The sequence below is a fragment of the Etheostoma cragini genome, chromosome 21 (assembly GCF_013103735.1).
Source record: "Etheostoma cragini isolate CJK2018 chromosome 21, CSU_Ecrag_1.0, whole genome shotgun sequence".
Lineage (NCBI taxonomy): Eukaryota > Metazoa > Chordata > Actinopteri > Perciformes > Percidae > Etheostoma > Etheostoma cragini.
In genome coordinates this window covers 10515239-10538321 of record NC_048427.1, presented here as the reverse complement: position 1 = coordinate 10538321, position 23083 = coordinate 10515239, and the positions used below count along the sequence as shown (strand labels likewise).

General features: G+C 40.3%; 2 protein-coding genes across 4 annotated transcripts; one reads left to right on the top strand and one right to left on the bottom strand.

Annotated features, from left to right (window-relative positions):
* The first annotated feature begins 1315 nt into the window (after positions 1 to 1315).
* Positions 1316 to 7769, top strand: sult1st6 (sulfotransferase family 1, cytosolic sulfotransferase 6). Its single transcript, XM_034861210.1, has 7 exons — positions 1316 to 2050; positions 2781 to 2909; positions 3949 to 4046; positions 4259 to 4385; positions 5652 to 5746; positions 5820 to 6000; positions 7143 to 7769. The coding sequence occupies exons 1-7, from the start codon at positions 1864 to 1866 to the stop codon at positions 7253 to 7255; spliced, it is 930 nt and encodes a 309-aa protein (XP_034717101.1). The 5' UTR covers positions 1316 to 1863; the 3' UTR covers positions 7256 to 7769.
* Positions 7479 to 19372, bottom strand: atp2a1l (ATPase sarcoplasmic/endoplasmic reticulum Ca2+ transporting 1, like). Of its 3 annotated transcripts, XM_034861108.1 has the most exons (24): positions 19083 to 19371; positions 18162 to 18179; positions 17748 to 17830; positions 16401 to 16505; positions 15480 to 15618; positions 14706 to 14786; positions 14531 to 14616; positions 14112 to 14409; positions 13840 to 14006; positions 13638 to 13726; positions 13437 to 13539; positions 13210 to 13341; positions 12898 to 13014; positions 12570 to 12788; positions 12360 to 12471; positions 11404 to 11627; positions 11075 to 11295; positions 10740 to 10942; positions 10559 to 10644; positions 10342 to 10475; positions 10122 to 10239; positions 9836 to 9953; positions 9482 to 9527; positions 7479 to 8127 (listed from the first exon to the last, which is right to left on the bottom strand). In XM_034861108.1, the coding sequence occupies exons 1-23, from the start codon at positions 19198 to 19200 to the stop codon at positions 9523 to 9525; spliced, it is 2976 nt and encodes a 991-aa protein (XP_034716999.1). In that variant the 5' UTR covers positions 19201 to 19371; the 3' UTR covers positions 7479 to 8127; positions 9482 to 9522. The 3 variants fall into 3 exon arrangements, with proteins under 3 accessions (XP_034716999.1, XP_034716998.1, XP_034717000.1); XM_034861107.1 differs by lacking the exon at positions 9482 to 9527; XM_034861109.1 differs by lacking the exons at positions 9482 to 9527; positions 9836 to 9953 and having other exon boundaries at positions 7479 to 7608; positions 10094 to 10239; positions 19083 to 19372.
* Positions 19373 to 23083: the final 3711 nt, after the last annotated feature.

The window sequence follows — 23083 nt, the reverse complement described above, 5'->3', positions numbered from 1 at the left end:
CCTTTGTCTGGTGTTGTCTCTTCAACTGTAACATTCGCCTGATGTTCTTTACTACTGCAACATTTACTAACCCCTGCTCAACACAACACCCCCAAATGATGATTATAATTCACACAATATTAAGCAAAGCAATTATAAATTCCAACACCATTCAGATCTTAAAAACAAAGGCACTAAAACGCAGTGTTTCAGACAGAGGGTGAATACAGGTAAATTCAGTCAGACAGTATGAGAAATCATTTTCATTTTTTTGAAACATAAAACATGTAAACATGTTCTAGTAGAAAGCCAAAATACAAGTATGAACCTAACAATGAGCACGATATGGGACCTTTAACGCTCCTCTTCCTTAGCTCAAAATTTAAGCTTCAACTTGCTTTAAACTTTACTGTTATTCCAATGTGTCTGCACTGTAAAAGACAGATTTCAAAATATTTCACTGCTTCAGGCAACTGTCGCACTGAGCTTTTTTCCTGTGATAATATTATTTTTTACATTCAGCAGGAAACTGCGTGTGGAAATCCTGGAATGTGTGTATAAACAAACTGCTTGTTGCTGAACTGAGCCCTCTGGGCATGAACAAATTCATGTCCAGTTACAAGTCTACACATGTAAAATGTTTCTACTTTGCAAGCTTATAGAAGCTAAATTAAGAAGAGCAGACGTTTCTAAAGCTATCGTTTACTGACTGTTTGTTTTTTTCGCTGTGAAAGTTTGGGTCCAAAGGTGGGTTTCAGCAGAGAGAGGGTCAACAGTTTCTCCTACAGAAAGATTTTTCTTTGTAAGAAATATTGGTAACATTTTACAATACCGGTGCACAAATATTCATTCATTAGTGATCATCATGATTTAATGACTCATCATCCAGACCGAGTCACACGGGAATTGTTATTAATTAAGTCTGTGTTCATGGATTAATTCCCTATCAACATCTAGCATTAATAATACTGCAAATGAATGTGATGAATTTCAACTTACAGGTCTGCCACTGGGAAACCACTGCACCAGATGAACTGGTGCATCTGTTTATTACCTAATGCCTTGCTCTGATATTTGCACGCAGCCAACTAACCCCTCCTTGAAACACATTTTCTGACATTGCTTTCACTGTGCAACTGTCCCATATACCTAAAACGTGTGGCTTATAAGGAACTACCAAAACCAATAACTAGGGTGTGATTTGTGAAAAAAGCAAAGCGGAGAAAGGGGGGGGGGGCTCTCTTTTGTAGTTTGCGTCCATGTGGTGTGTCAGGCTCTTTTAAGACCCTCCCTTGTCCTTTCCTCACATTACATAGCAAGCAGTTCAGATAGTACTGTAAGCAAAAGTTGAATTCATACGTGACTGGGAATATTACATAAGAGCACTTTAGTGTAGGTCTGAAAGTTCCAGTGATCGCAGACAGACCAGAACCTGGCAAAAGCACTCAGACAGACAGATTACCAAGAGAGAAAGAGGGTGAAAAGATTTTTACAGTGACTGAAGCATTCCGGCTTCAGCTGGGAATTCAGGAGGGATTGTTTTTCATATGTTTAAGAGGATTTAGGCTGAAAAGCAGAAGAAATCAAGAGAAGACAAAACCGATAGGTTCCTTTCCACAAGACAAGAGAGATAAGGAAGATATAATGAGATATGAGAATGAGTAAACAGAGATCAAGCAGGAAGAGATTTGCAGACAGCTAACTGTGTACAAAAGCAAATCAATTGTGCAGGTTTGACAAAGGACCAAAAGCCAGCTGAAAGAGGAGCTGCTGCAGACACGAGCTCAGGAAGAAGCACGTACTGTCCTCGCCTGAGCCATTTTACAGTCACATTTTGACGTCTGGTTTTTGGTTTCCTCGACTAAACTTTTGACAGTGTTAGTCATGTCGGAGGAAGGAAAATTGTCCTACAGTGAAGCCATTGAGAAAGCATACTCGTCCATATCTCGCTTTCCTCTCATCCCAGTCAGAGGAATTCCTCTCATGAGCCTCATCGCCAAAAACTGGGACTCCATCTGGGCTTTCCGTCCGGAGCCCTCGGACCTCCTCATCGCCACCTACCCCAAAGCAGGTAGGCCAACTAGTTTAGGTCTAAGTAGGTAATGAGTTTTGAACATGACTTTTGTAGTCATTTGTATTTTTATTGAAGTTCTGTCAGTGTCCACATAGTTGGTGCCAGTAGTGACATGTAGCCTATAGTGCAAATTTGAGTAGATCTAATCCTTTACATGTTCTGCTACTTTAAGCTCCCACTCCTCCACGTATAATAGGAAAATATTGAACTTTGTAGGCTACTTCACTGCATTTATTTGACAGCTTAATCACTGTTTGAGATTTAGAGTTTGCATACACAAAACATATGATAATCGTATAAAATATGATGCATTGTTTGGATGAAACTAAAATAATTTGAATTAGTTCCGTCTTAACAAACAACAGTAAAATGATGATTATACATTATAAATATTCCAAATAATGTAATAAATATATGTAACACTTTACAAAAAGGTACAAAAAAAAGGGTAGTTACTGTTTTTGAGAGAGTAACGAATGATTAGTTACCCTTTCTCAGAAGGGTGGTTACTCTTTTTCAGAAAGGTAGTTACCCTTTTTCAGAAAGGTAGTTACTCTTTTTCAGAAAGGTAGTTACTCTTTTTCAGAAGGGTAGTTACTCTTTTAATGTGTAACAGTGTCACATATATGTGAAAAAATATAAAATTCTTGGACTTGAGTAACTGTTTTGGTTATTTTGGTGTGGTGCAGGATGATATCAGTGTTAATTTGTGTTTTGGGGACATAAGGGACCACATGGACCCAGGAGATAGTTGACCTTCTTGTACACAACGGTGATGCCGAGGCCTGCAAACGAGCCCCAACACCCGTCCGCAGCCCTTTCCTAGAGATCTTCTCCCCGCCACCCATACCCTCAGGTGTGTATTTAGGTGGTTATGTTTGTATGTGTCTGATTGTATTTGCCAGTTTTAATTAAGTCTGTCTTCGCTTGCACTTTGTTAAAACAAGAAATGATTACCAAATACATCCTCCAACTAGTTCTGACTGTGCCATGTCACCTTACAAATTTAATTCCCGGTGGAATGTTTCTTCCGACTTAATCAGGGTCAATAAGGCGTAGGCATAGAATGCATTGTGTGTAGTTCCTTGGAACAGCATCTGATGTAATGTGATCACATGGGCAACACAAGACTTCTCCATCTAGAATAGCATACATTGTGAGGAAGGAACAAAGGATGCTCTCCTGCTTGTTTTAGGTCTCTCTGGGTCTGAGGGCCTGCTGAAGCGATTGACTAAGTCACAGTGGACAAAGGGCTGATGACCACTTTAACTTCATAGGAGACATTTAGTCTGATTAGTAGTTAGTCTGTAGTTGTAAGTTCTCATTCATAAAGTATTTTGTTCCATGGTTTACACAGAGTTAAAAATGATTTAGTCACACAGAGGAAAAGAACACCCGTGGCAGCCCTGAGATTATGATGTACAATTGATTAATTTAAGTTTTGCTTCCTTATTTAAAACCAGGGTGGCGTCCAGATTAAATTTAATCTTAAATGCTGTTGTTTAAGATACACTTATTGCCTCTGCTGGCTGAAATTGAGGTATGAGTTTATGATGAATCATTTTGAGTTTTTAGTTAACGTCATATAGTTTGGTTATTCATTCATTATAAATAATAGCTACTGTTACACTAAAAATAGAACAACCATCCTTTACCAACAATGTTGCTGCAGAAAGCCCCCTACACAGAGTCCTCTTTTGTTTGAAGACTTTATTTTATAAAATCCTAGATATTTGTTCTAAAGTTAAAAAGTAGCTTAAATGGTGCTAGTTTTAAGTCAGTCTTTGTGCATTAAAGTGGGATTTACGTAACATTAATAGAGTATGGAATCTGAGATATGGTATGGAACAAATTGTTCAAATCGTGCAATCCTTTTCCCTGAACTTATGTTTCAGGTCTTGATCTTCTGAAGAAAATGGATCCTCCAAGAATCATCAAAACACATCTTCCTTTTCAGTTGGTGCCTCCTGGATTTTGGGAAAACAAGTGCAAGGTAAGATCAGATTCAACTGATAAGCAAAATCCTGCAGTGGATTTTATTGCTTTACACTAAACAATAAATGCCTGGTGACTGGGTAAAAGGTTCATGATACAATGCTCATAAATGAGATGAGAGGTTAACAATACAATGCCATACAATTAGCTTACCTATTGCTTGCACTTTTGCTGGATGTCCATTTTGATATGTTTCATTTGTGTGTAAAGGCTATCTACGTGGCACGCAATGCTAAAGACAACCTGGTGAGCTACTACCATTTTGATTGTATGAATATGACCCAGCCGGACCCAGGACCCTGGGAAGGCTACATACCTAAGTTCATGCAAGGAGAGTGTAAGTGATTAAATCCCGTTATTTTACCTTCATTCAAACTGGATATTCACGTCTGCACAAAGCTTCCAACAAATTAAAAATCATCACCACACTATTCCGTTCAATCACTCCACCAGCCAGAAGTTCTTATGTATTTTTTTCTTGTCTAACACATGTAAACGTGTAAAAGTGGTTGGTGACACCTTAGAAGAATAAATTCCTTACCTTACTGTTTTTCCCCATGAAAAACATAGCGTGCCTCAATTGCCATGACAGGATTAGCAGCACCCTGCAAGGCTGCTGAGTGAAGGCAAAGCCAATTAGAAGAAAATGTTCCAAAGGAATTTCAACTGCGTATTGTTAGACTTCATTTCTGCTGTGGTGCCATCAATACACCAACTGTACTGCCACAGATTATAGTAGTAGTAGTTACAGCATTTTAATTCAATTAGTCAGGTTCTGTTGATGTTAAGTGTCAATATCAAATATCAAATCACTCTCTATTAAGGCAATGTTATCAATGATTTAGACATTGTATCTAATCACAGATCAGTTATATAACATTACTAAGAAAATCTTTTGGGTTGCCAGATTGTGAAAAATCCCTCCAACTGGTGTTAAACCAGCTGCAGCATGACACTTGTTCAGATTTCTTTAGCTCTTTAATTTTTCAGGAGGATTGCGCCAATGGGCTGTTAGACCACTTACCTTCTGGAAAAGGGCTCAACAACATCTGGAACTAAATCTATTTGTTAGCTACTTATTATCATTTCTAACTGCAGACCTTGTGGAATTGTTGTAAAAAAAAACATTTACTGATTTATTATGACTACATATTTCATCTATATTTTAATGTAACAATTGACAGTGGGGCTTGCTAGTGAAAGTTGCCGTTTGTCGTGAACCTACAGAGAATCTGAATTAGCCAACAGCAAAAGTCAGTAAGACATCTGCAATCACAAATGTGTAAGTGTTTTTGCAGCAATACATCAAGCCAGCAATTGTAAACATTAACATGTTGTCAAAAAATGGATGTTGGTCCAGATCCCTGCAGCCCTGTCCCAGAAGGCAAGTAGATTAACTGTTCATTGGTGAGTCTTCTTGACAAATAAAAGAGGCAATCCAAAAGTCAATGACTTATAATTGATCTATAAAGATAAGTACATTTCTTAAGATTATAAAAACATTTAAAAACATTTAAAGCCTTAAAAAGTTGAAACAAATTTTACTGGACTTGGAGTAATGTTAGAGATGATGAGAGATGCTTAAGGAGATCTGTTTTCACAGTGTCATGGGGCTCCTGGTATGACCATGTGAAAGGTTACTGGATGGAGAGAGAGAAGAAGAATATCCTTTACCTCTTCTACGAGGACATGAAAGAGGTACAGATTACATGTGGACTCAGTTTTACAAAAACATGTTGTATGTACTCTTACCATCATTTTTAATCCCCAGAATCCTCGGCGTGAAGTGGAGCGCATCATGAGGTACCTGGACTTGTCGGTCTCTGATGAGGTCATCAGCCGAATTGTGGAACTCACTTCCTTTAAGAACATGAAAGAGAACCCGATGGCCAACTACTCCTGCGTCCCAGCTCCAGTTTTTGATCAGTCAATCTCCCCCTTCATGAGAAAAGGTGCATCAATCTTCTCCTAGTCTTGTCCAGAAGCAAGATGTTAATCAAAATTATAAAATAAAATGATCAGGGCAGGGCATGTACCAATTCCAAAGGTCCAGGTTTCAAAACTAGGGTGAGTGATCTGCAGTGGGTGAATACAATATCATGAACACATTATCTCACTCCTACTAACACCTTATAATGTAAAGCATAAGCCTCACAAAGACACAACACACTAATAGGTTGTAGGATTGTGTCATATTTTGTCTTCTCCCTGTACTTCGTCTCACTAGTACACATTTGTATTGACCTGGCTCAGAGGTATGACAAAGAAGGTGGAGAACACACATTTGCTCAATTAAAACAAATTTACTTAAATAAACAAAGATAAACGTGCAATCAGTTAATCAGAAATGTGTGTAACGTATGGTTTTGTGTAGTTTATGGATGTTTGTATGTATGTATGTATCTACGTATGTATGTATCAAGGCTATAATGCAAAAGTAACTAAACCCAAAATACAAATAAGCCAATAAACCTTGAGGAGGGAGAGAAAGACAGAGAATGACTGCTTAAACAATCCTATTTATAGACATGTGAGAAATCAGTTGATCTAGGTGTCAATCATGAGTCCTCATCAGCCAATCCCCAGATCCCATCAACCAAAGGGACTTAATAGGCCTAGGAACTATCACACATTATACAGTACAGTGGCGCTCCCTAGAGGTTTCTAGATTTCTAGCCTTTGCTTTTTGCTGTTTTTTCCTAGAATATAATAACTTTATGCTCAAAATAGCTGAAATTAATAGTCGATTAAAGGATCAGTCTAAAGGCAGGAAATTAGCCTGAAACTATTTTCTAACTATTCATTGCTTCGCCGTTTTTCTTGTAGTGAAGTTATTTGACTACTGTATTTTGGAGCATTTGAAGATGTCAGCTCGGGACTTTTTCCACTGTTTTCTGATATTTCATAAACCAAACCATCAAGAAGAAAAAAATGACTTTGTTTGTGACTTGATTAATCAATGAGGAAAATAATTGATAGTTATAGGCCTAATGTTCAACAATAGAGGCTTTCAGGGGAATAAAATTAAAGAACTTGATTTATGTATCTAACATTGTTGTAATCTCTCTTCTATTCTCCTGTTCTCTCTTAACAGGTGAAGTGGGAGATTGGAGAAACCATTTTACACCCGAGCAATCAAAGATGTTTGATGAAAATTATGAAAAGCAAATGAAGGGAGTCAACATACCGTTCAGGACCCTCATCTAACGGATTTTGGCTTTTCCATGGCTGCAACTCTGCAAACCAAAGACCGGTGGACTGACACTGTGCAGCACTATACAGTCAGAAATTTGGCAAAAGCTAAATACCAAAACAAAAATGAATACAAACAAATTAGTTTGATCCTTTATGTAGAACACTATAATCACTGCGCCTCTTGTTATGTTATGTTTAAAGGATCAATAAAAATGTACTCCACAATACATGCACATGAGTTTGTTATCATCACTTTATTGCAGCTTATCACGTAAACAATATATAAGACCAAAAGTGTTGTGACTGAGTGGACATGCCAATTTTATGTCATGAAACCTCCTAACAGCCTGCTGATTGAATTAAGATATTATAATATAATAATAGAGAGCGCTGGCATTTGAAGTTAATTTGCAACACTACACCACACTGTACAGAGCCCAGCCAAAGCATGGAGGCTGCACGAGACACGAGCAACAAAGACTAAAGTAAAAGTAATGAGCTGGAAAGTAAATCATATGAAAATGGACAGAGGACACAAAAACACAACAGCTGAGAATATCCAAGTTTAACAAAAAATCACTTTTAATACATACTTTATTTCTGAGAATAAAATCTTAAATACTTGAATACTTTTCCGACAGGGACACATCCCTTCATTTTGATCAAATCTCCTTCCTTATATAGAAGCTATGTTTATGTAGATTTTTTGACAAGTTTTATTGTTTTTTTTCCTATGTTTTCCTTGTGTTTTCAACTCTCTCTTTTATTGGTTGGCTCCCCTCTTTGGTTCTGAACTCTCTCTTCTCCGCCTCTCTCTCTTCTCCGCCTCTTTTTCTCCAACCCTCACGATCCCCTTCTTCTACATCTTTATTTAGCTTCTGTACCTGGTAAAGAGAAATAGACATATCAGAGAAGGGAAAGGATTTTTGGACAACAATGAATATTGAGATGACAACACTTTTGACAAATTAAATGGAAACAACACTTAAACTCTATTTGCGGACAAATATATAATATTACTAAGCTAAAGTATTAGAAAGCACACCCAAAATTGAACTAACCTTGCTAAGAAAGCATGAGGCAATGCATAAAATAACGTTCAACTTCAGAATAATCGTTTGTTTAATATCAAATTAAATGAAAGCAGCAAGACAACTAAGTTGGTGGAGCATAAGTCATTTTGCACGAACAGCGTGACAGTCCCATTTAAAAAATGTTGTATAAATACTAACATTGGTAACACTTTATCACAACACCCCGTTCCCCATTTATAAGCAGTATGTGAACATATAATAAACGGTTTAAACCTATAGTGTAGTTTTAAGCAGATATAAGAGCATTTTAGTGTTTGTTGATGTACAGTATTTTTAACAAGTATAACCTCTCCTATTAAGACACATTTTATATAATTACAACTGTGTATCATTATATTGTCATTTGTTATCTGCTTCTATACTTATATTATTTTGGTTGTTTTTCTTCCTGTGATGCATTGAATGTTGTTTTGTTTGGTGTTAGTTTTTAATGTAATAATGCATGGCAATGTAAATGGTTGGGTGGACTCCAGGAAGAATAGCTGTGGTCTCAGCTAATAAATCAATCCAAATAAAATATATCAGCATCCTGTTAAGAGTTAAATCCATTAATAATTTAAAAAAAGAAAAAGAACAGACATCTGCTTACAACGATTGTGTTATAAACAATATTTTTCTATGTATGTATTCTGCTTATAAATCTCAATTATAGGAGGGTTAAGATAAAGTGTTGTCAAAGGCTTTTTGTGGGATGCCAACAATGTCAACAATACAAAATTGGCACTATGACAGATATTGTCACACTCTTCCAAACAGACAGAAACAACCCCAAAAATAACATTCTGTGCTGCTGACACAGACAGAAGAAACTCAGAGGTGATTACCTGGGCATCTTATGAGCCTGTATAAACACAGAGCTCAGAAGATCAGATACAGAAAGCCGCACGATGACTCCTTCATTAGTCATCGTGTCACCTTTTCAATTTGTGACTGATATTCATTTTTCATTTACGTCATTAAGAAGTAGGGAGAAGACAGAGTTCCACATCAACAGGAGTGTGATATTATGTGAAGTAGACACCACTGAGGACTGATTGGCATAAGAGCAGCAACATACGCAACAAAACAAAACATAAACCAACATGCGCCCAAACAACAGATACTTTACACGGTGAAAACAAGAGCAGTTCGAGTTGTGGAATACCTGGTTTTAGTTACAGGCTAATACTGGTGGGTTGACTGAATTTAGTCTGGAAATCAACAAAGGTTAAGTGAGTTAATGATGAGGGAGTGACAGGATTAGACAGATGAAAATAGACGATATAGAATTTATGATGAATTCGTTGACAGATGAAGAGATTAAATGAGATGACAGTACAGGATTAAGAATAATTACACTAAGCTAAAATATTAATGAATAAATAACAAAAAAGATTACAGTATTAATAAATGTTATATTCAAGCTTCTTATAAGAGATCAGAACTGTTATTTTAGGAAATGGGGTACATTTGTGTGTTTTTTGTTAGAGTGAATGTGCAAAAATGTGAAGCTACTTACACTCAATGTAGTTGCGGGCCACAAACTTCAGCACCTCATCAATGAGGATGACGGGGAAGGAAAGCTTCAGGACCATCATCCACTGGTCTATGTTCAGATGGGTCAATTTGAAGACCATCTGGGGGGTAAAAGAGTGGGAGTCAGTGCTGGGAAACTACAGTGGAGAGCAACTGCAACAAAAACTACATCTCACAGAGGATAATATTTCAATATAATTCATAAAACTGGGAGATTTACACATGTAACTCTTAAATCTATCTGTAGAGAGCACTGGTAGCTGACTTACGGGCAGAGGGTCAACATAGATGATCATGAAGTGCAGGGACATGGAGAGGGTCATGGCGGAGAGCAGCCAGAAGTTGCTCCATGGGGGCATGCGAAGCAGAGACTGGTTCTCAGACAAGCTTGAATAAGAAAAAAGGAATTACGGGAATAAACGTCTGTGTTGCCTGAAGAAACCACTGGAATCATCATCGAATGTATCATCATCACACGTGACGTATTACCTGTTGAGAGCGTTGCACATCTCAATGGTGACCAGCACAGACAAGGCCATGGTCATGGGAGTGCAAGCCTCAAAGATCTCACAGTCGATCCCTTCGAAGTCCACATTTTCATCGTGGCACTGCATGAAGTGGGACTGTACAGCGGAGAGGTTAGGTTATTAAGTATCTGCATGTGAGTTAATGTGAAAGACAACATGGAAGAGACACAATTACTTACCAGCTGGTAGTAGGAGACTTGGGGACCAGTGACATCATAGAGGAACCAATAGGCAGCACCACCAACAGTGGCACAACCGACATACCCTGTTATTAAAAGATAACAATGTCAGCGTGGGCAATTGTTTTTCCCGCATTTTAACAATATCCAAATATCCAATAACGTCCAAAGTCCTACTTACCACCAATGGCCATGTATCTGAAGAACAGCCAGCCAGAGATCAGGGGCTCCTTGGCGGAACGGGGGGGCCTGCCCATGATGTCCAAGTCAGGGGGGTTGAAGCCCAGAGCAGTTGCGGGCAGACCATCAGTTACCAGGTTGACCCACAGCAGCTGGACGGGGATCAGGGCCTCGGGCAGACCCAGAGCGGCAGTCAGGAAGATACTAAGACAATTAAAAAGTAAATATTAGAAAAAACAGAATGCCAAGTTTAGCGAAAGATGAAAAAGATGAGAAAGATGGCTGAAATGTGGCTTTTAGCTGTGGATCGGAGTGCATGTGACATTTGTAACTCACCAGACGACCTCACCAACATTGGAGGAGATGAGGTAGCGGATAAACTGCTTCATGTTGTTGTAGATAGCTCTGCCCTCCTCAACAGCAGCCACAATGGAAGCGAAGTTGTCGTCAGCCAGGACCATCTCAGAGGCAGACTTGGCAACGGCAGTGCCAGAGCCCATGGCGATGCCAATCTCGGCCTTCTTCAGGGCGGGGGCATCGTTCACACCATCACCAGTCTGGGGTGGGAGGAGAGGCAGCGCACGTTAATGTACTCTCAGTCTACACACATGTACAAACAAAGTAACAGACATACTGTATAAACCTGTAGGCTGCGGAGCTCTTACCATAGCAGTAATGTCATCATGACCCTGCAGGAACTCCACAATCTTGGACTTGTGGGATGGCTCCACACGGGCGAAGCAGCAAGCCCTGGTTACAGCCACAGACTGTTCATCAAGGGGCAGATCGTCAAACTCACGTCCAGTGTAGGCCTTGTCGTCAACATTCTCGTCCTCTGTGAAGATGCCAATGCGACGGCAGATAGCAATGGCAGTTCCCTTGTTGTCACCTGAAATATGGAGGAGAAGTTTGGTGGGGAGTAGAACTGGGTAATCTGATGACATTATATCAATATCGTGATAAGAGACTTGATATCGCCTTAGATTTTTGGTATCGTAATATTGCATACAAAAATGTTGTCTTTTCCTGGTTTTACGGTATAACAGTTAAATAATCTAATTTTCTGACTTTACCAGACAGTTGCAGCTGTTTAATAATTTACCTTTACCCACTTGGTCATTATATCCACATTTCTGATGACTATTTATCTAAAATCGCATTGTGAAAATATTTTGTGAGAGCACAAATTGTCAACCTTACAATATTGTCGCAATATCGGCATAGAAGTATTTGGTCAAGAATATTGTGATGTTTGATTTTCTCTACACTTAGCCCCTGTGGAGAGTCAGTAAAATGAGATGTTAAACACTGTGGAGTGTGTGTACTGTATATATATATATAGAGAGAGAGAAAACTAAAGGAGCAGACACAGTTGTTACATTCTGTAAACTGTGGATCCAAATGGTTACCCAAAATAAGAACTTTGTGTAACGGTTTATATCACTATAGGGCAACACTTTTGGTAACATTTTGATAACAGAATTTCCCTGTAACAGCAACTCAAAAAAGCACTTACTCCTGAAATACATGGTAAATACATAAGTTATGTGATAATGTTTTAAAAGAGACACACATCACAGTACATTCGGTACTGATAATTAATCCCAACCATAATACTAACCAGTGATCATAATGACACGGATTCCAGCAGCTCTGCACAGCTCAATGGAGCCACAGACCTCCTTGCGAGGGGGATCCAGCATACCCACGCAGCCAACAAAGGTCAGGTCAGTCTGAGGAGAGAAGTAGGAATGGAGTCATTCGATTTGTGTTTACACATGTAGTCACAGTTGTATCCACACATCTCAATATCCAGGTCTTTAATTCTCACCTCGTAATCTGCAAACTTGGTTGAGTCCTCGAGGTTCATCTCCTCCATCTTCAGTGGGTTGTCACGGGTAGCCAGGGCCAGGCAACGCAGGGTGTCACGGCCGCAACCCCATTCTTTGATAACAGCCAGGATCTTATCTTTGATGGCGTTGGTCAGGGGAACGCGGGTTGTGCCAACACGCACATATGCGCACCTGTCAATCACACCCTCGGGGGCACCCTGTGGAGAAAACAGGGTGATTATTTAGTTTGTATTATGTTGAATGCTGCATCTTTAACGTGCAGGTGCCCGACCAAAGGCTGAGACAAGGAAGAAAGAAGCAACCTGCCTTCACAAACATCTTGGCACCACCATCACCCTTAGTGGGAGTGCAGTACACGGACATAGACTTCCTGTCACGGGAGAACTCCAGGGTGACGTTCTTCTTCATGAGCTGCTTGACCACCTGTTGGACACAAGGGATTTTATTTAGATAGGCAGTCACCTCACCACAGGTTGGCTTTGATTGAAAAGTGTATTCTTGAGAACAAGTAGGATTGATCCAATTTACTAATTGTTTCCACTGGTTTGTAATAAGCTGTATCAACAATATAAATGTGTATTATCCTTAACATGTAGCAAACGACTAGGAGAAACTTACTGAGCAGCAGGCGTTGGCTCTCTCAACCCTGGAAAGGCTCTTCACGTTGCTGTTGAACACGTTCATCTTCTCAACCAGGCAGGACAGGGCGGTCTCAGTAGCCTCACCAACCTTCTCATAGATCTTCTTGGACTGGATAAAGGGAGAGAGATGCAAGATTTGGTTGAATTGTGGAAGGTCATGAGGTTTTAGCGTAGCAAAAACACTGCATGACTTTAGGACTTTACCTCATTGTAGTCCAGAGAGGAGTCGTTGCACAGGGCGCAGATGGTAGCCAGCTCAACAAGGCCGTCGTATGCGCTGCAGTTGGTCTTGGATCCTCCCTGGGTACTAAAAGACAAAGAGAGAATTAGAAATACATGAGAGATGATGGATGTGCACTTTACTGTATGCCTGATACTGGATTTGAATGATGAAAACCAACTTACACCTCGCCCTCAGGGGTGTACTTGGAGCCAGATACATCAAAAGCATCCAGAACAACATTGTCGCCTTCAGCACTCTTAATGATGAACATCTGTGGCGGAGGAAACAAGAAGAAAGAAAGTTTTAATTGTGTGGGCCAGTTTTGTAGACAAACAGTTCTTGATACAGTTACTATTTTGAGAGTGTAAAAACTGTTTCACCCACCTTGGTCACACACATTTGGTTGGTGGTGAGGGTACCAGTCTTGTCAGAGCAGATGACGGATGTGCAGCCCAGGGTCTCAACAGAGGGCAGGCTTCTGACAATGGCGTTCTTCTTGGCCATACGGCGGGTACCAAGAGCCAGGCAGGTGGTGATGACAGCAGGCAGACCTGAGAGACATTGGTGGAAACTGTGAGTACGATAAACAAGCGGTGGAGGAACACAAACGTGTACCCCAACTGTCATTTTGTGGTTTAATAATGTGCTTCCCCTACCCTCAGGGATGGCAGCCACAGCCAGAGCAACAGCAATCTTGAAGTAGTAGACAGCACCACGGATCCATGAGCCTCCGTGGACGGGGTCGTTGAAGTGGCCGATGTTGATGGCCCAGACAGCAACACAGATCAGGGAGATGACCTTGGACAGCTGCTCGCCAAACTCGTCCAGCTTGGCCTGCAGAGGAGTCTTCTCCTGCTCTGTGGCAGCCATCTGGTCACGGATCTTACCAATCTCAGTGGATACTCCGGTGGCCACAGCAACACCGATGGCCTTGCCGGCAGCGATGTTGGTGCCCTGCAGAGGAGAGAAGCGGAGAAAGGTTAAAAAAATAGGCAATGGTTAGAAAAAAAATAAGGACTAACAGGAAAAAGGTTGAAGCCCAGTGAAGGCAAAATATTGTTTGTAAGGCACTTACAGAGAAAAGCATGTTCTTCTTGTCCTGGTTGACAGCTCTTGGGTCTGGGACAGGGTCGGTGTGCTTGATCACACTGACAGACTCACCTGAGAGAGAAAAAAGTTACACAAAACTGCTTATGGCATTAGGACAGAAAAACATGTCATTGCAGATTTGAGGTTTCTTGAAAGCTTACCAGTGAGGATGGACTGGTCAACACGCAGGGTGGTGGACTTGATGCAAACAAGCCTGATGTCAGCGGGGACTTTGTCACCAACTGTTGGAAATAATTAAAATCATACTTTATTTCTACCATTTCTACTAAATTGTCATCGAATGTATCAATACTTGTCTTATTTACATTAAAATGTAATGAATGCAAGTTGTGCGACTGTGTATACTTTATACATTCAAGTGACTGTAATGGTTGTGAATAGCACAACTTATGTAATCCATAATGACATCCCTAACTGAAAAATTATTAAACAAATATCCAACATTTCGGTAGAAGTTATTCTAAATTTAGAACCAAATGCTCAGAGTAAGGGAGGGAGGGGTGTTGGGCTAGAGAGCTAGAGAAGCAACAGGTGTACACTGACAAATGAACAGAAGTGGGCAATGGTAGCGAGGGGAGAAGAGGTGTGGCAGGTGCCAGAGAGGGTATTTATAATCTTGATTTTGCTTTCCTACGGTCAGCATTTTTGCATAGCAGTGCTACTCATATTGCCTTGAAAAGACACATGGTTTTACCGTCAGCCTTTTCCAGACACATATAGCCTGAATTTATATCTGTCATCCTTTCCCATAACATAAATGAAAGCAAATCACTGGACATCTCTTCTCAGTTAAAACCTTTTGACAAAACAGACTGTGACAGGAGATATTCTTCCCCTGACATGAAGGTTTACAGATCGGGCTGACAGATTGGCTTCCGCCTTTAAAACTGATGAACAATCTTGCCATTTCTTACCAGACACCTCCACGATGTCTCCAGGGACAATTTCCCTGGCCTTGATCATCTGCACACTCTTTCTGTCAGAACGGTAAACCTTGCCCATCTCAGGCTCATACTCCTTGAGAGCCTCAATGGCATCTTCAGCATTACGCTCCTGTGGCACACACAGAAAAAAGTCAAATAATTAAAGGGCGGATCAGCTAAAATAAAAAAAACAGAATTACACATTCACAATTTTGAGTCCCATTCTAACAATTATCACTAAACTGTTGTCAACACGCCTTTATTGCCTCAATTGTAATCCATGTTGTCTTTGGTCTTGATCTGGCAATGTCCTCTAGCAGGCTTTGAGTCAATGCAATTATACACTGATAACCTACCTACTGATGACACATGTGTAGGTCAAATCTGCAGGTTTTTGTAGTCTTTTTTCTCTCCAATTAAATGAAAGTAAAAAAAAATGAAATAAAAAGGATTATGCAGCAAGAAAGTACACGCTGGGTTCAGTGATTGTATTTAAAATTATAAAAATCTTCTAATAGCAGGTTGCCAAAGTCAGTTCTGTTTTCAATGAGAAAAACAGGAACAAAGCAGCTGATTTTGACATTTGGAGGGGATGTGATGACAACAATATTCCGTAGCAACTGATGCCTGACAGCAGTGTCAATTACTTAATAGCATGCAGAAGAGCATGACTTGTGTAATGGGAATCATCCATTGCCTACCTGGTGATTATATTATATGTATTTTCTTAATTTGAAGTTAGTGTGAATATTATTGTTTATTTAGGATTTACACTATGTTGTAACACCAACTATTCTAGTTGAGCAACCATGCCTGGGTAGAAAACACGGCGGTAACCGGAGCTTGTTTACTTTCTGCCATCATTGCAATTCATATGTCTTATTGCTCAACACGCTGGGCCTCGTCACTGACCTGCCAAACTCCAACAATGGCATTAGCGATGAGGATAAGAAGGATGACGAAGGGTTCCACAAAGGCAGTGACGGTCTCTTCACCTTCCTCAAACCAGGCCAGCACCTGAGGTCAGAGTGGTAAACAAATCAGTGTTGGTGTCTGGGCACAGAAGTGGAGACAACAGTGACAGTGGGCATACTCCTCATGAGAAAAAGCATGTGTATCTACCTCTATGTTTTATGTGCTTTAAAATGCCAATTGACATTGTTTAAACATTTGAATGAATAGATTCCTCTGAACTTTATAATCTTGCATATATTGTGTAAAGCCTTAATAATAAGAGGGTATATTTTCAATGATTGTGAAGGCTTTCAATGGGCATTTATAGTTTTGTATGTATTTAGCATGTTTCACATAGCAAATATAGTATGCATTATATGCAACAATGTGAAAAAGCTTAATTATAAAGGCCACTTTCATTACCTTTTCTTGATTTACTTTGAAATTGTGTAATCACTTCTTTTCCTTTCCAGTGTATCCAATGTCTGTTATTTTGATAATAACTTTCTGTGTCATAATAATATTGCATAATTGTTATTAATTTGACCTCAATGCCCCATAACTCCTTGGTCCTTTTGACTTCAACTTTCTCTCTCTGTGGAGGGCCTTCGTTCCTTCCTTCAGGCCTGACCTTTCCCGAAGGATTCAGTTTCTCTCCTCAGCTTGGGGCTTTCTTAAAATAAACCCATACCCCTTAGCCCCCCATACTTCCCTGACCCCCATCTCTCATGGCTCCTCAATATTCGCCTTCTAAGGCCATCCTGACAGCTGGCCAAAGGAGTGAAAGCTGGGCACAGGAATTAATACACCACTGACAACCCTTGCAATCTGTTTCCCTCCTCTCAAGTTGTCATCTTCAAAAATACATGGAGGGGTGGAGGGGGATAAGAACTTATCTGGACAAAGTGACCAGACAGAAATGATCAAGTGCAGCACGCTTGTTTACTGGAAGAGTTTGTGTGATGGAGTAATAAAGTTAAATGCATTACAATCACTTATTGTCAAGAATGTAAAAGGGGCCCAGAGATTATTGTGCCAAAAATGTAAATGTGAGAAAACACATTCGGAAGAGTGTAGAGTGTTTTCTTGTTAATGAGAATTTGTAAAAGTATGCACCTGTTCTTTCATAGATAAAAGTCAAGTAGAGTGTCTGATCCCACGTGGTGTCAGTGTCTCGTGGAATTTATTGCTACTCTTATGTTTACTACAAATCCTACTGCTGTTACTTGAGTTTGAAATGAACGTGATAGGAATAACCAGAGTTTAGAATTACTGGCATGATTACAAAAACACTTGTTTACTTACAAAAGAGATGCAGGCAGCCAGCAGCAGGATCCTGACAAGCAAGTCCTCAAACTGCTCACTGATCAGCTCCCAAATGCTCTTTCCTGAGTGAGACAAAATAGAAGTAAATGGATTATTATGACAAAATATAAACGTAATTACTGTAATATGCAAGTGAAAGATCATTTCGGTGCAAAGGGAAGTATTTACAGTATGTGAAGTATGGATACAGAACACAAAAGACAGTATACTTTATTCATCCCTCTTGGGGAAATTTACTTTTCAGATCTTCGTTGCTAAAGATAATGGTTAAAAAGTATTATACATTGCCAGTACAATGTTATTAGCAGGTGGGAATCCCAAAATGCGGCCCGCATGTATTATTGGGAAGTTTCGATTTACATGTTTTGTAAATGTAGCTGGACAATCACTTACCTTCCTCAGCGGGCAGCTCTGGAGTTGGACACAAAGGTGGTAGGAGGAAGGAGGAAAAAGATTGTAGAGAGAGAAAAAAATGCTGTGGTTAAAAAGACGAATATTCAGAAAAGAAACGTTTGTAACAACTTTGGGAGAAAAGTTATACTTCAAGATCTTTGGTTTCTCAAACACCCCAATGTTCACATTTTCAAAAATCCCTGTGTCTTTATACCTGAGGACTTTGAGCACTGTATGGATTCCTTCAATTACAAAGCCATGGTACTGTATTTGATACTGAATTAGCTAAATCACAACCTGGGCCGTAGAAAACTTCACTGCAATGGCTGTTCACTACATAATTTCCTCAATTTGTAAAAAAAAATTAAACCTTTTACATATTGCAGAGTCTTTACTGTCTATTTTGTCATTCCACTGGTTATTGATTAGCAATCATATTACAGATCATTCAGCCGTGAGCCATCTAAGGACCTCCCCTTTCTAGCCAGCCTAAAATTATCCATCTCTCCTGTTAACGCCAGCCCATATATCACCCAGGAAGCTTCTTGAGCCATCACCTGTCTCTCTCGCTCTCCAGCCATCTTCTTTTGCTATCTTTAAATAGCTCTTCAAAGCCCTCAAAGTCTCTGGTTCTCAATGTCTCTGCATTTCTACCAGCTGTTGCAACTCCTCTCTAAAAAAGCATCACAGGCAAAATCTCAACCCCGCCCGACTCAACAAGTATCTCTTAACTCCACTGGTGTTGACTCAGGAAAATGCCTACAGAAACTTTGTAGAATATTTTTAATGCAAACACTCAGATCTTTCTTTGACTGTGAAGCGACATGTTTCTCAATGTGGCCTAGTTGCCAAACAGTGACTTTGTGAATCTTTCTTCTTTCAGTAGGCCTCCCTCCCCATCCCTGATGCCCACACTCTCACCATTGTAGCCGTACTTGTCCAGGTTCTTCTTGAACTGGTCGGGGGTGAGACCGCTGTTTTCATTCACCCCGAAGTAAGCCAGGCATTCAGCCGGCAACTTCATGTGTGAGTTCTCCATCCTTTCTGGATAGACAAGTGATTGCCTGTCTAACCGTGCCTCTCCGCGCTCTTTTACTTCTTAGTTGTTCACTGCAGCTTTTACCCTTGTTCCACCACCGTCACCTAGAAGTGTGGCACCCTTCAATTCAGGAGTACTGGACTGACAGAAAGAGCGAATAACCACTTACATGTTCAGGGTTTTATACCACCAAAGGGCTCGGGATTGGTGGACAACCCCGCCAACCCATGCCCCCAAATTCCAGCATGGGAGGGCATGATGGGGGAGCGTGGGTGGGGCTCGAGGTGGAGCAATGGGGAGGTGAGATGGTAGACTTGGACAGGAACTGAGTACAAGGCTCGGATTTGGAGAGGAGGTAATGCAGGAGAGTGGTGGTGAAGGGGCTAGAAGGGGGAGGGGGGGTGCACACCATGGATGAAAATGAGATCTGTTTTTGGAACATGCATGGTCAGTGGAATAAGACGAAGGGAGAAGGTGAGAGAGTGAGACAAGAGATCATCCAGAGGAGAGGAGAAGGGTGGGGGGTGCATTGAGTGACTGCTCAACTGGTTTATGCTGAGGAAGGTGGCTGAGCCAGAGAAAGAAGAGTGAACCAAAGACTGAAGAAGGGTAGAGGAATAACTTTTTACACGGGAAATGTGAGTTAAACACGTAGGCACATTGACACATGGAAGTTCAAAGATCAAACCAGAAAAAAGGACGCCATGCAACAGAAATGCATCACCTACTGTCATTGACATGTACATTTACCAAAGGTTCTGCAGAGCAACTCATGATACCAGAGACACCAGACCTGATAACAAACCTAGTTAGACATAGACAAATGATGAAGTAAAGTGAGTGTGTAGTAGAGGAATGATCGCTGTGGGACAGGAATGCCAAGAGGACAGCCAGCATGTCACACTATCGCTGTGCAGAGGAAAAGCCCCAGCCCAAGATACAAGAGGATCAAGTTTTATTTCCCTTTTTTCATGGGAAAGGAAAGGCAGCGGAGATGCACGTCAGATGATCTGGCCACAAATTGCTATTCAGTGCAGCACAATGGCCTCTTGTGGTGGATTCACAGAATTGAAGAATCACATCATTTAAAGAAAGAATTATGCACTTCAGTTTTTTATAGAAATGGTATGGCATGTCAGGATTTCATCACTCATCATTTGCTCTCTTTTGTTTGTCCTTCTGACAACAACACGTTAGCAACACTTCATGAAGTGAAAATTAAGTATAAAACATGTTAAGCACAAACTCTGTTGATTTCTGTTTTATTTTTGTTGTAACGGCTTCTGGGTGGTGCAGACAGGAATTCAAGTTGCTGTTGTTAATCAATGAACTAAAAGTAAACAGTAGTCACTAATCATCAACTTTTGACAGTTTTAGGGCAATTTTTATTCCTGCGTTGCGTTGTAGTGCAGTGTCACAGTAAAAACCAGAATCAAAGATAATTTTAGTCTGTGTGAAATAGAGAATAGTTTTACATTCTCCAATTTATTTTTGGTCAAATTGTTCAAGCAAAAAGTCAAAACAGCTGTCAGTTTCAGCCATCTGCATCATCAATTGTGTTGCACGTATGTTGTTGGTTGATGTCAGAGTTACCTGCCACTGTTACTTTAAGCATGGCTGTCAAGCATGCATGGCACAGTCATAAAATTCAACAAATCGGATCATTAATTGTGCTTGAGGAAAAATGAAAACAGCTATTGAGAGACAGTATACAGTGGGTTTTACACATTTGGGCACCCAGGTAAAAATTTGTATTAATGTGCATAAAGAAGCCAAGAAAAGATGGAAAAATCTCCAAAAGGCATCAAATGACAGATTAGACATTTGTTTAATATGTCACAAAAAGTTAGATTTTATTTCCATCATTTACACTTACAAAATAACAGAAAACAAAAGAATGATGTCTGCAAACGTTTGGGCACCCTGCAGAGTTTATAGCATGCACCGCCCCCTTTGGAAAGCTGAGACCTGACAGCGCCATGGATTGTTCTCAATCATGATCTGGAAAGACCAGGTGATGTCAATCTTAAGGTTTTAAATGCCCAGACTCATCTTACTTTGCCCCACCAATCAGCACCATGGGTTTTTTTCTAAGCAGCTGTTTAGAAAACTGAAACTGAAAATAGTTGATGCTTACAAAGAAGCAGAAGGCTATAAGAAGATAGAAAAGTGACCAAAAGTACGTTTGGAGAAGAAAGGGCACAAAACTTAATGAAAGGAACCTATATCCAACTGTTAAGCGGGAGGGGTGGGGGGGGGGTCAATCATGCTTTGGGGTTGTGTTGCAGCCAGTGGCACAGGGAACATTTCACGAGTAGAAGGAAGAATGGATTCAATAAAATTAAACACAGGATGGCTTCTACAAATAGATAATGATCCTAAACACTCCTCAAAATCCACAATGGATTACATCAAGAGGCATAAACTGAAGGTTTAGCCATGGCCTTCACAATCTCCTGACCTCAACATAATTGAAAATCTATGGATAGACCTTAAAAGAGAAGTGCGTGACAGACTAAAAAATCTCAAAGAACAGGAAGACTTTCGGAAAGGACAAATGGGCGAAGATATTCCAAATAAGAATTGAAAGACTCTTGGCTGGCTACAAGAAGCGTTTCCAAGCTGTGATACTTGCCAAAGGGGGCAGTACAAGGTATTAACTCTGCAGGGTGCCCAAACTTTTGCAGATGCCTTTTTTTTGTTTTCTGCTATAATCTGTCATTTGATGTCTTTTAGAGATTTTTCCATCTTTTCTTGGCTTCTTTATGCACATTAATACAAATGTTTACCTGGGGTGCCCAAACTTTCGAACCTGACTGTATTTGTTCATCTACAATGTGATATTCTATACAAAGGTCATAAACAGAGCAGTATGTAATGATTTCATTACACTTAATAATTTTGCATTAGCTTTATGTATAAACTTTTGAATTCCCAGACATGTTGCAAAAACATTTTATTCTTGTTCTGTTCTGCCAGTGTTCCTATCTCTGTTTCACCAAGCCGATCTCCCGGCCTCAGCTGTTGTGCAGCAGTTCTGACCTCTGAGATTTGGGGGCTGTGATAGGGGTCAGCCTGTCAGTGTCTCCCTCAGGGCACAGCACTGACATTTAACTCAATATCCCAGAAGGATAAGATTTCCACCCCTGTCCCCTCCATCTTCTGCCTCAGTCTATTGCTGAAGTGTCAGTAGCCTGTGTGTGCAGCCAGGAACTACTACAGCGTAAACCCCTGCAAGTTGGGACACCCATCACCTCCAACTCCCACCGTGGCGCTTACATGCCACACCCTTGTGCCTTGCTGAGGGATCACCATGTGCCGCATTAAGCCCCTCAAACCCTCCCTCTTTCACTTGTGAACTCTATATGTTCCCAGTTTTGTACTAAGTGTTATGTTCTGTGGCGGTGCAGCTGTACGCAAGGCTATCTTACGCAACTATGTCTGTCTCTGCTGACTTGCACGGCACAAGCAAAGTGAGAGGCACATGGCGGCATTTTTCATTTAAAGACATGGGGCCGGGGAAGACTGACATATTTCCTAAAGAAGGTTATTGTCAGTAATAGCAAATACTTTGGGTTGCACATTGTATGCTATCCAGCTGACATACAAGCCACAAATGTCCATTTGTGAGGGAATAACAATGTGAAGAAAACCTCATTTATGACAGCACACACAACACATTTCATTCATGTAGTCTTATGAAAAACAACTTGAAGTAACCTGTCATCCAACAAAATATAATCCGTATGCTTAAGTAAAATATTGAAAAACAAAATAACACAATATTTAGAGTGTTATAAAATAACACTCTGCATCTCTACAGCCGCCAAGCAATAAGTTGAGATTGCAGCAGCATCGTGCATGCACCCATAAACTGCATGAT

What these genes read in the sequence shown, in the direction of transcription:
- sult1st6 (XM_034861210.1), top strand. Translation starts at nt 1,864, where the DNA reads ATGTCGGAGGAAGGAAAATTGTCCTACAGTGAAGCCATTGAGAAAGCA. An exon ending in CGCCACCTACCCCAAAGCAG is followed by an intron (nt 2,051 to 2,780) that starts GTAGGCCAACTA and finishes TGGGGACATAAG; the next exon opens with GGACCACATGGACCCAGGAG. An exon ending in TAAGTTCATGCAAGGAGAGT is followed by an intron (nt 4,386 to 5,651) that starts GTAAGTGATTAA and finishes CTGTTTTCACAG; the next exon opens with TGTCATGGGGCTCCTGGTAT.
- atp2a1l (XM_034861107.1), bottom strand. Translation starts at nt 19,200, where the DNA reads ATGGAGAACTCACACATGAAGTTGCCGGCTGAATGCCTGGCTTACTTC. An exon ending in ACCAAATGTGTGTGACCAAG is followed by an intron (nt 13,727 to 13,839) that starts GTGGGTGAAACA and finishes CCTCCGCCACAG; the next exon opens with ATGTTCATCATTAAGAGTGC. An exon ending in CCGTGTCATTATGATCACTG is followed by an intron (nt 11,628 to 12,359) that starts GTTAGTATTATG and finishes TCCATATTTCAG; the next exon opens with GTGACAACAAGGGAACTGCC.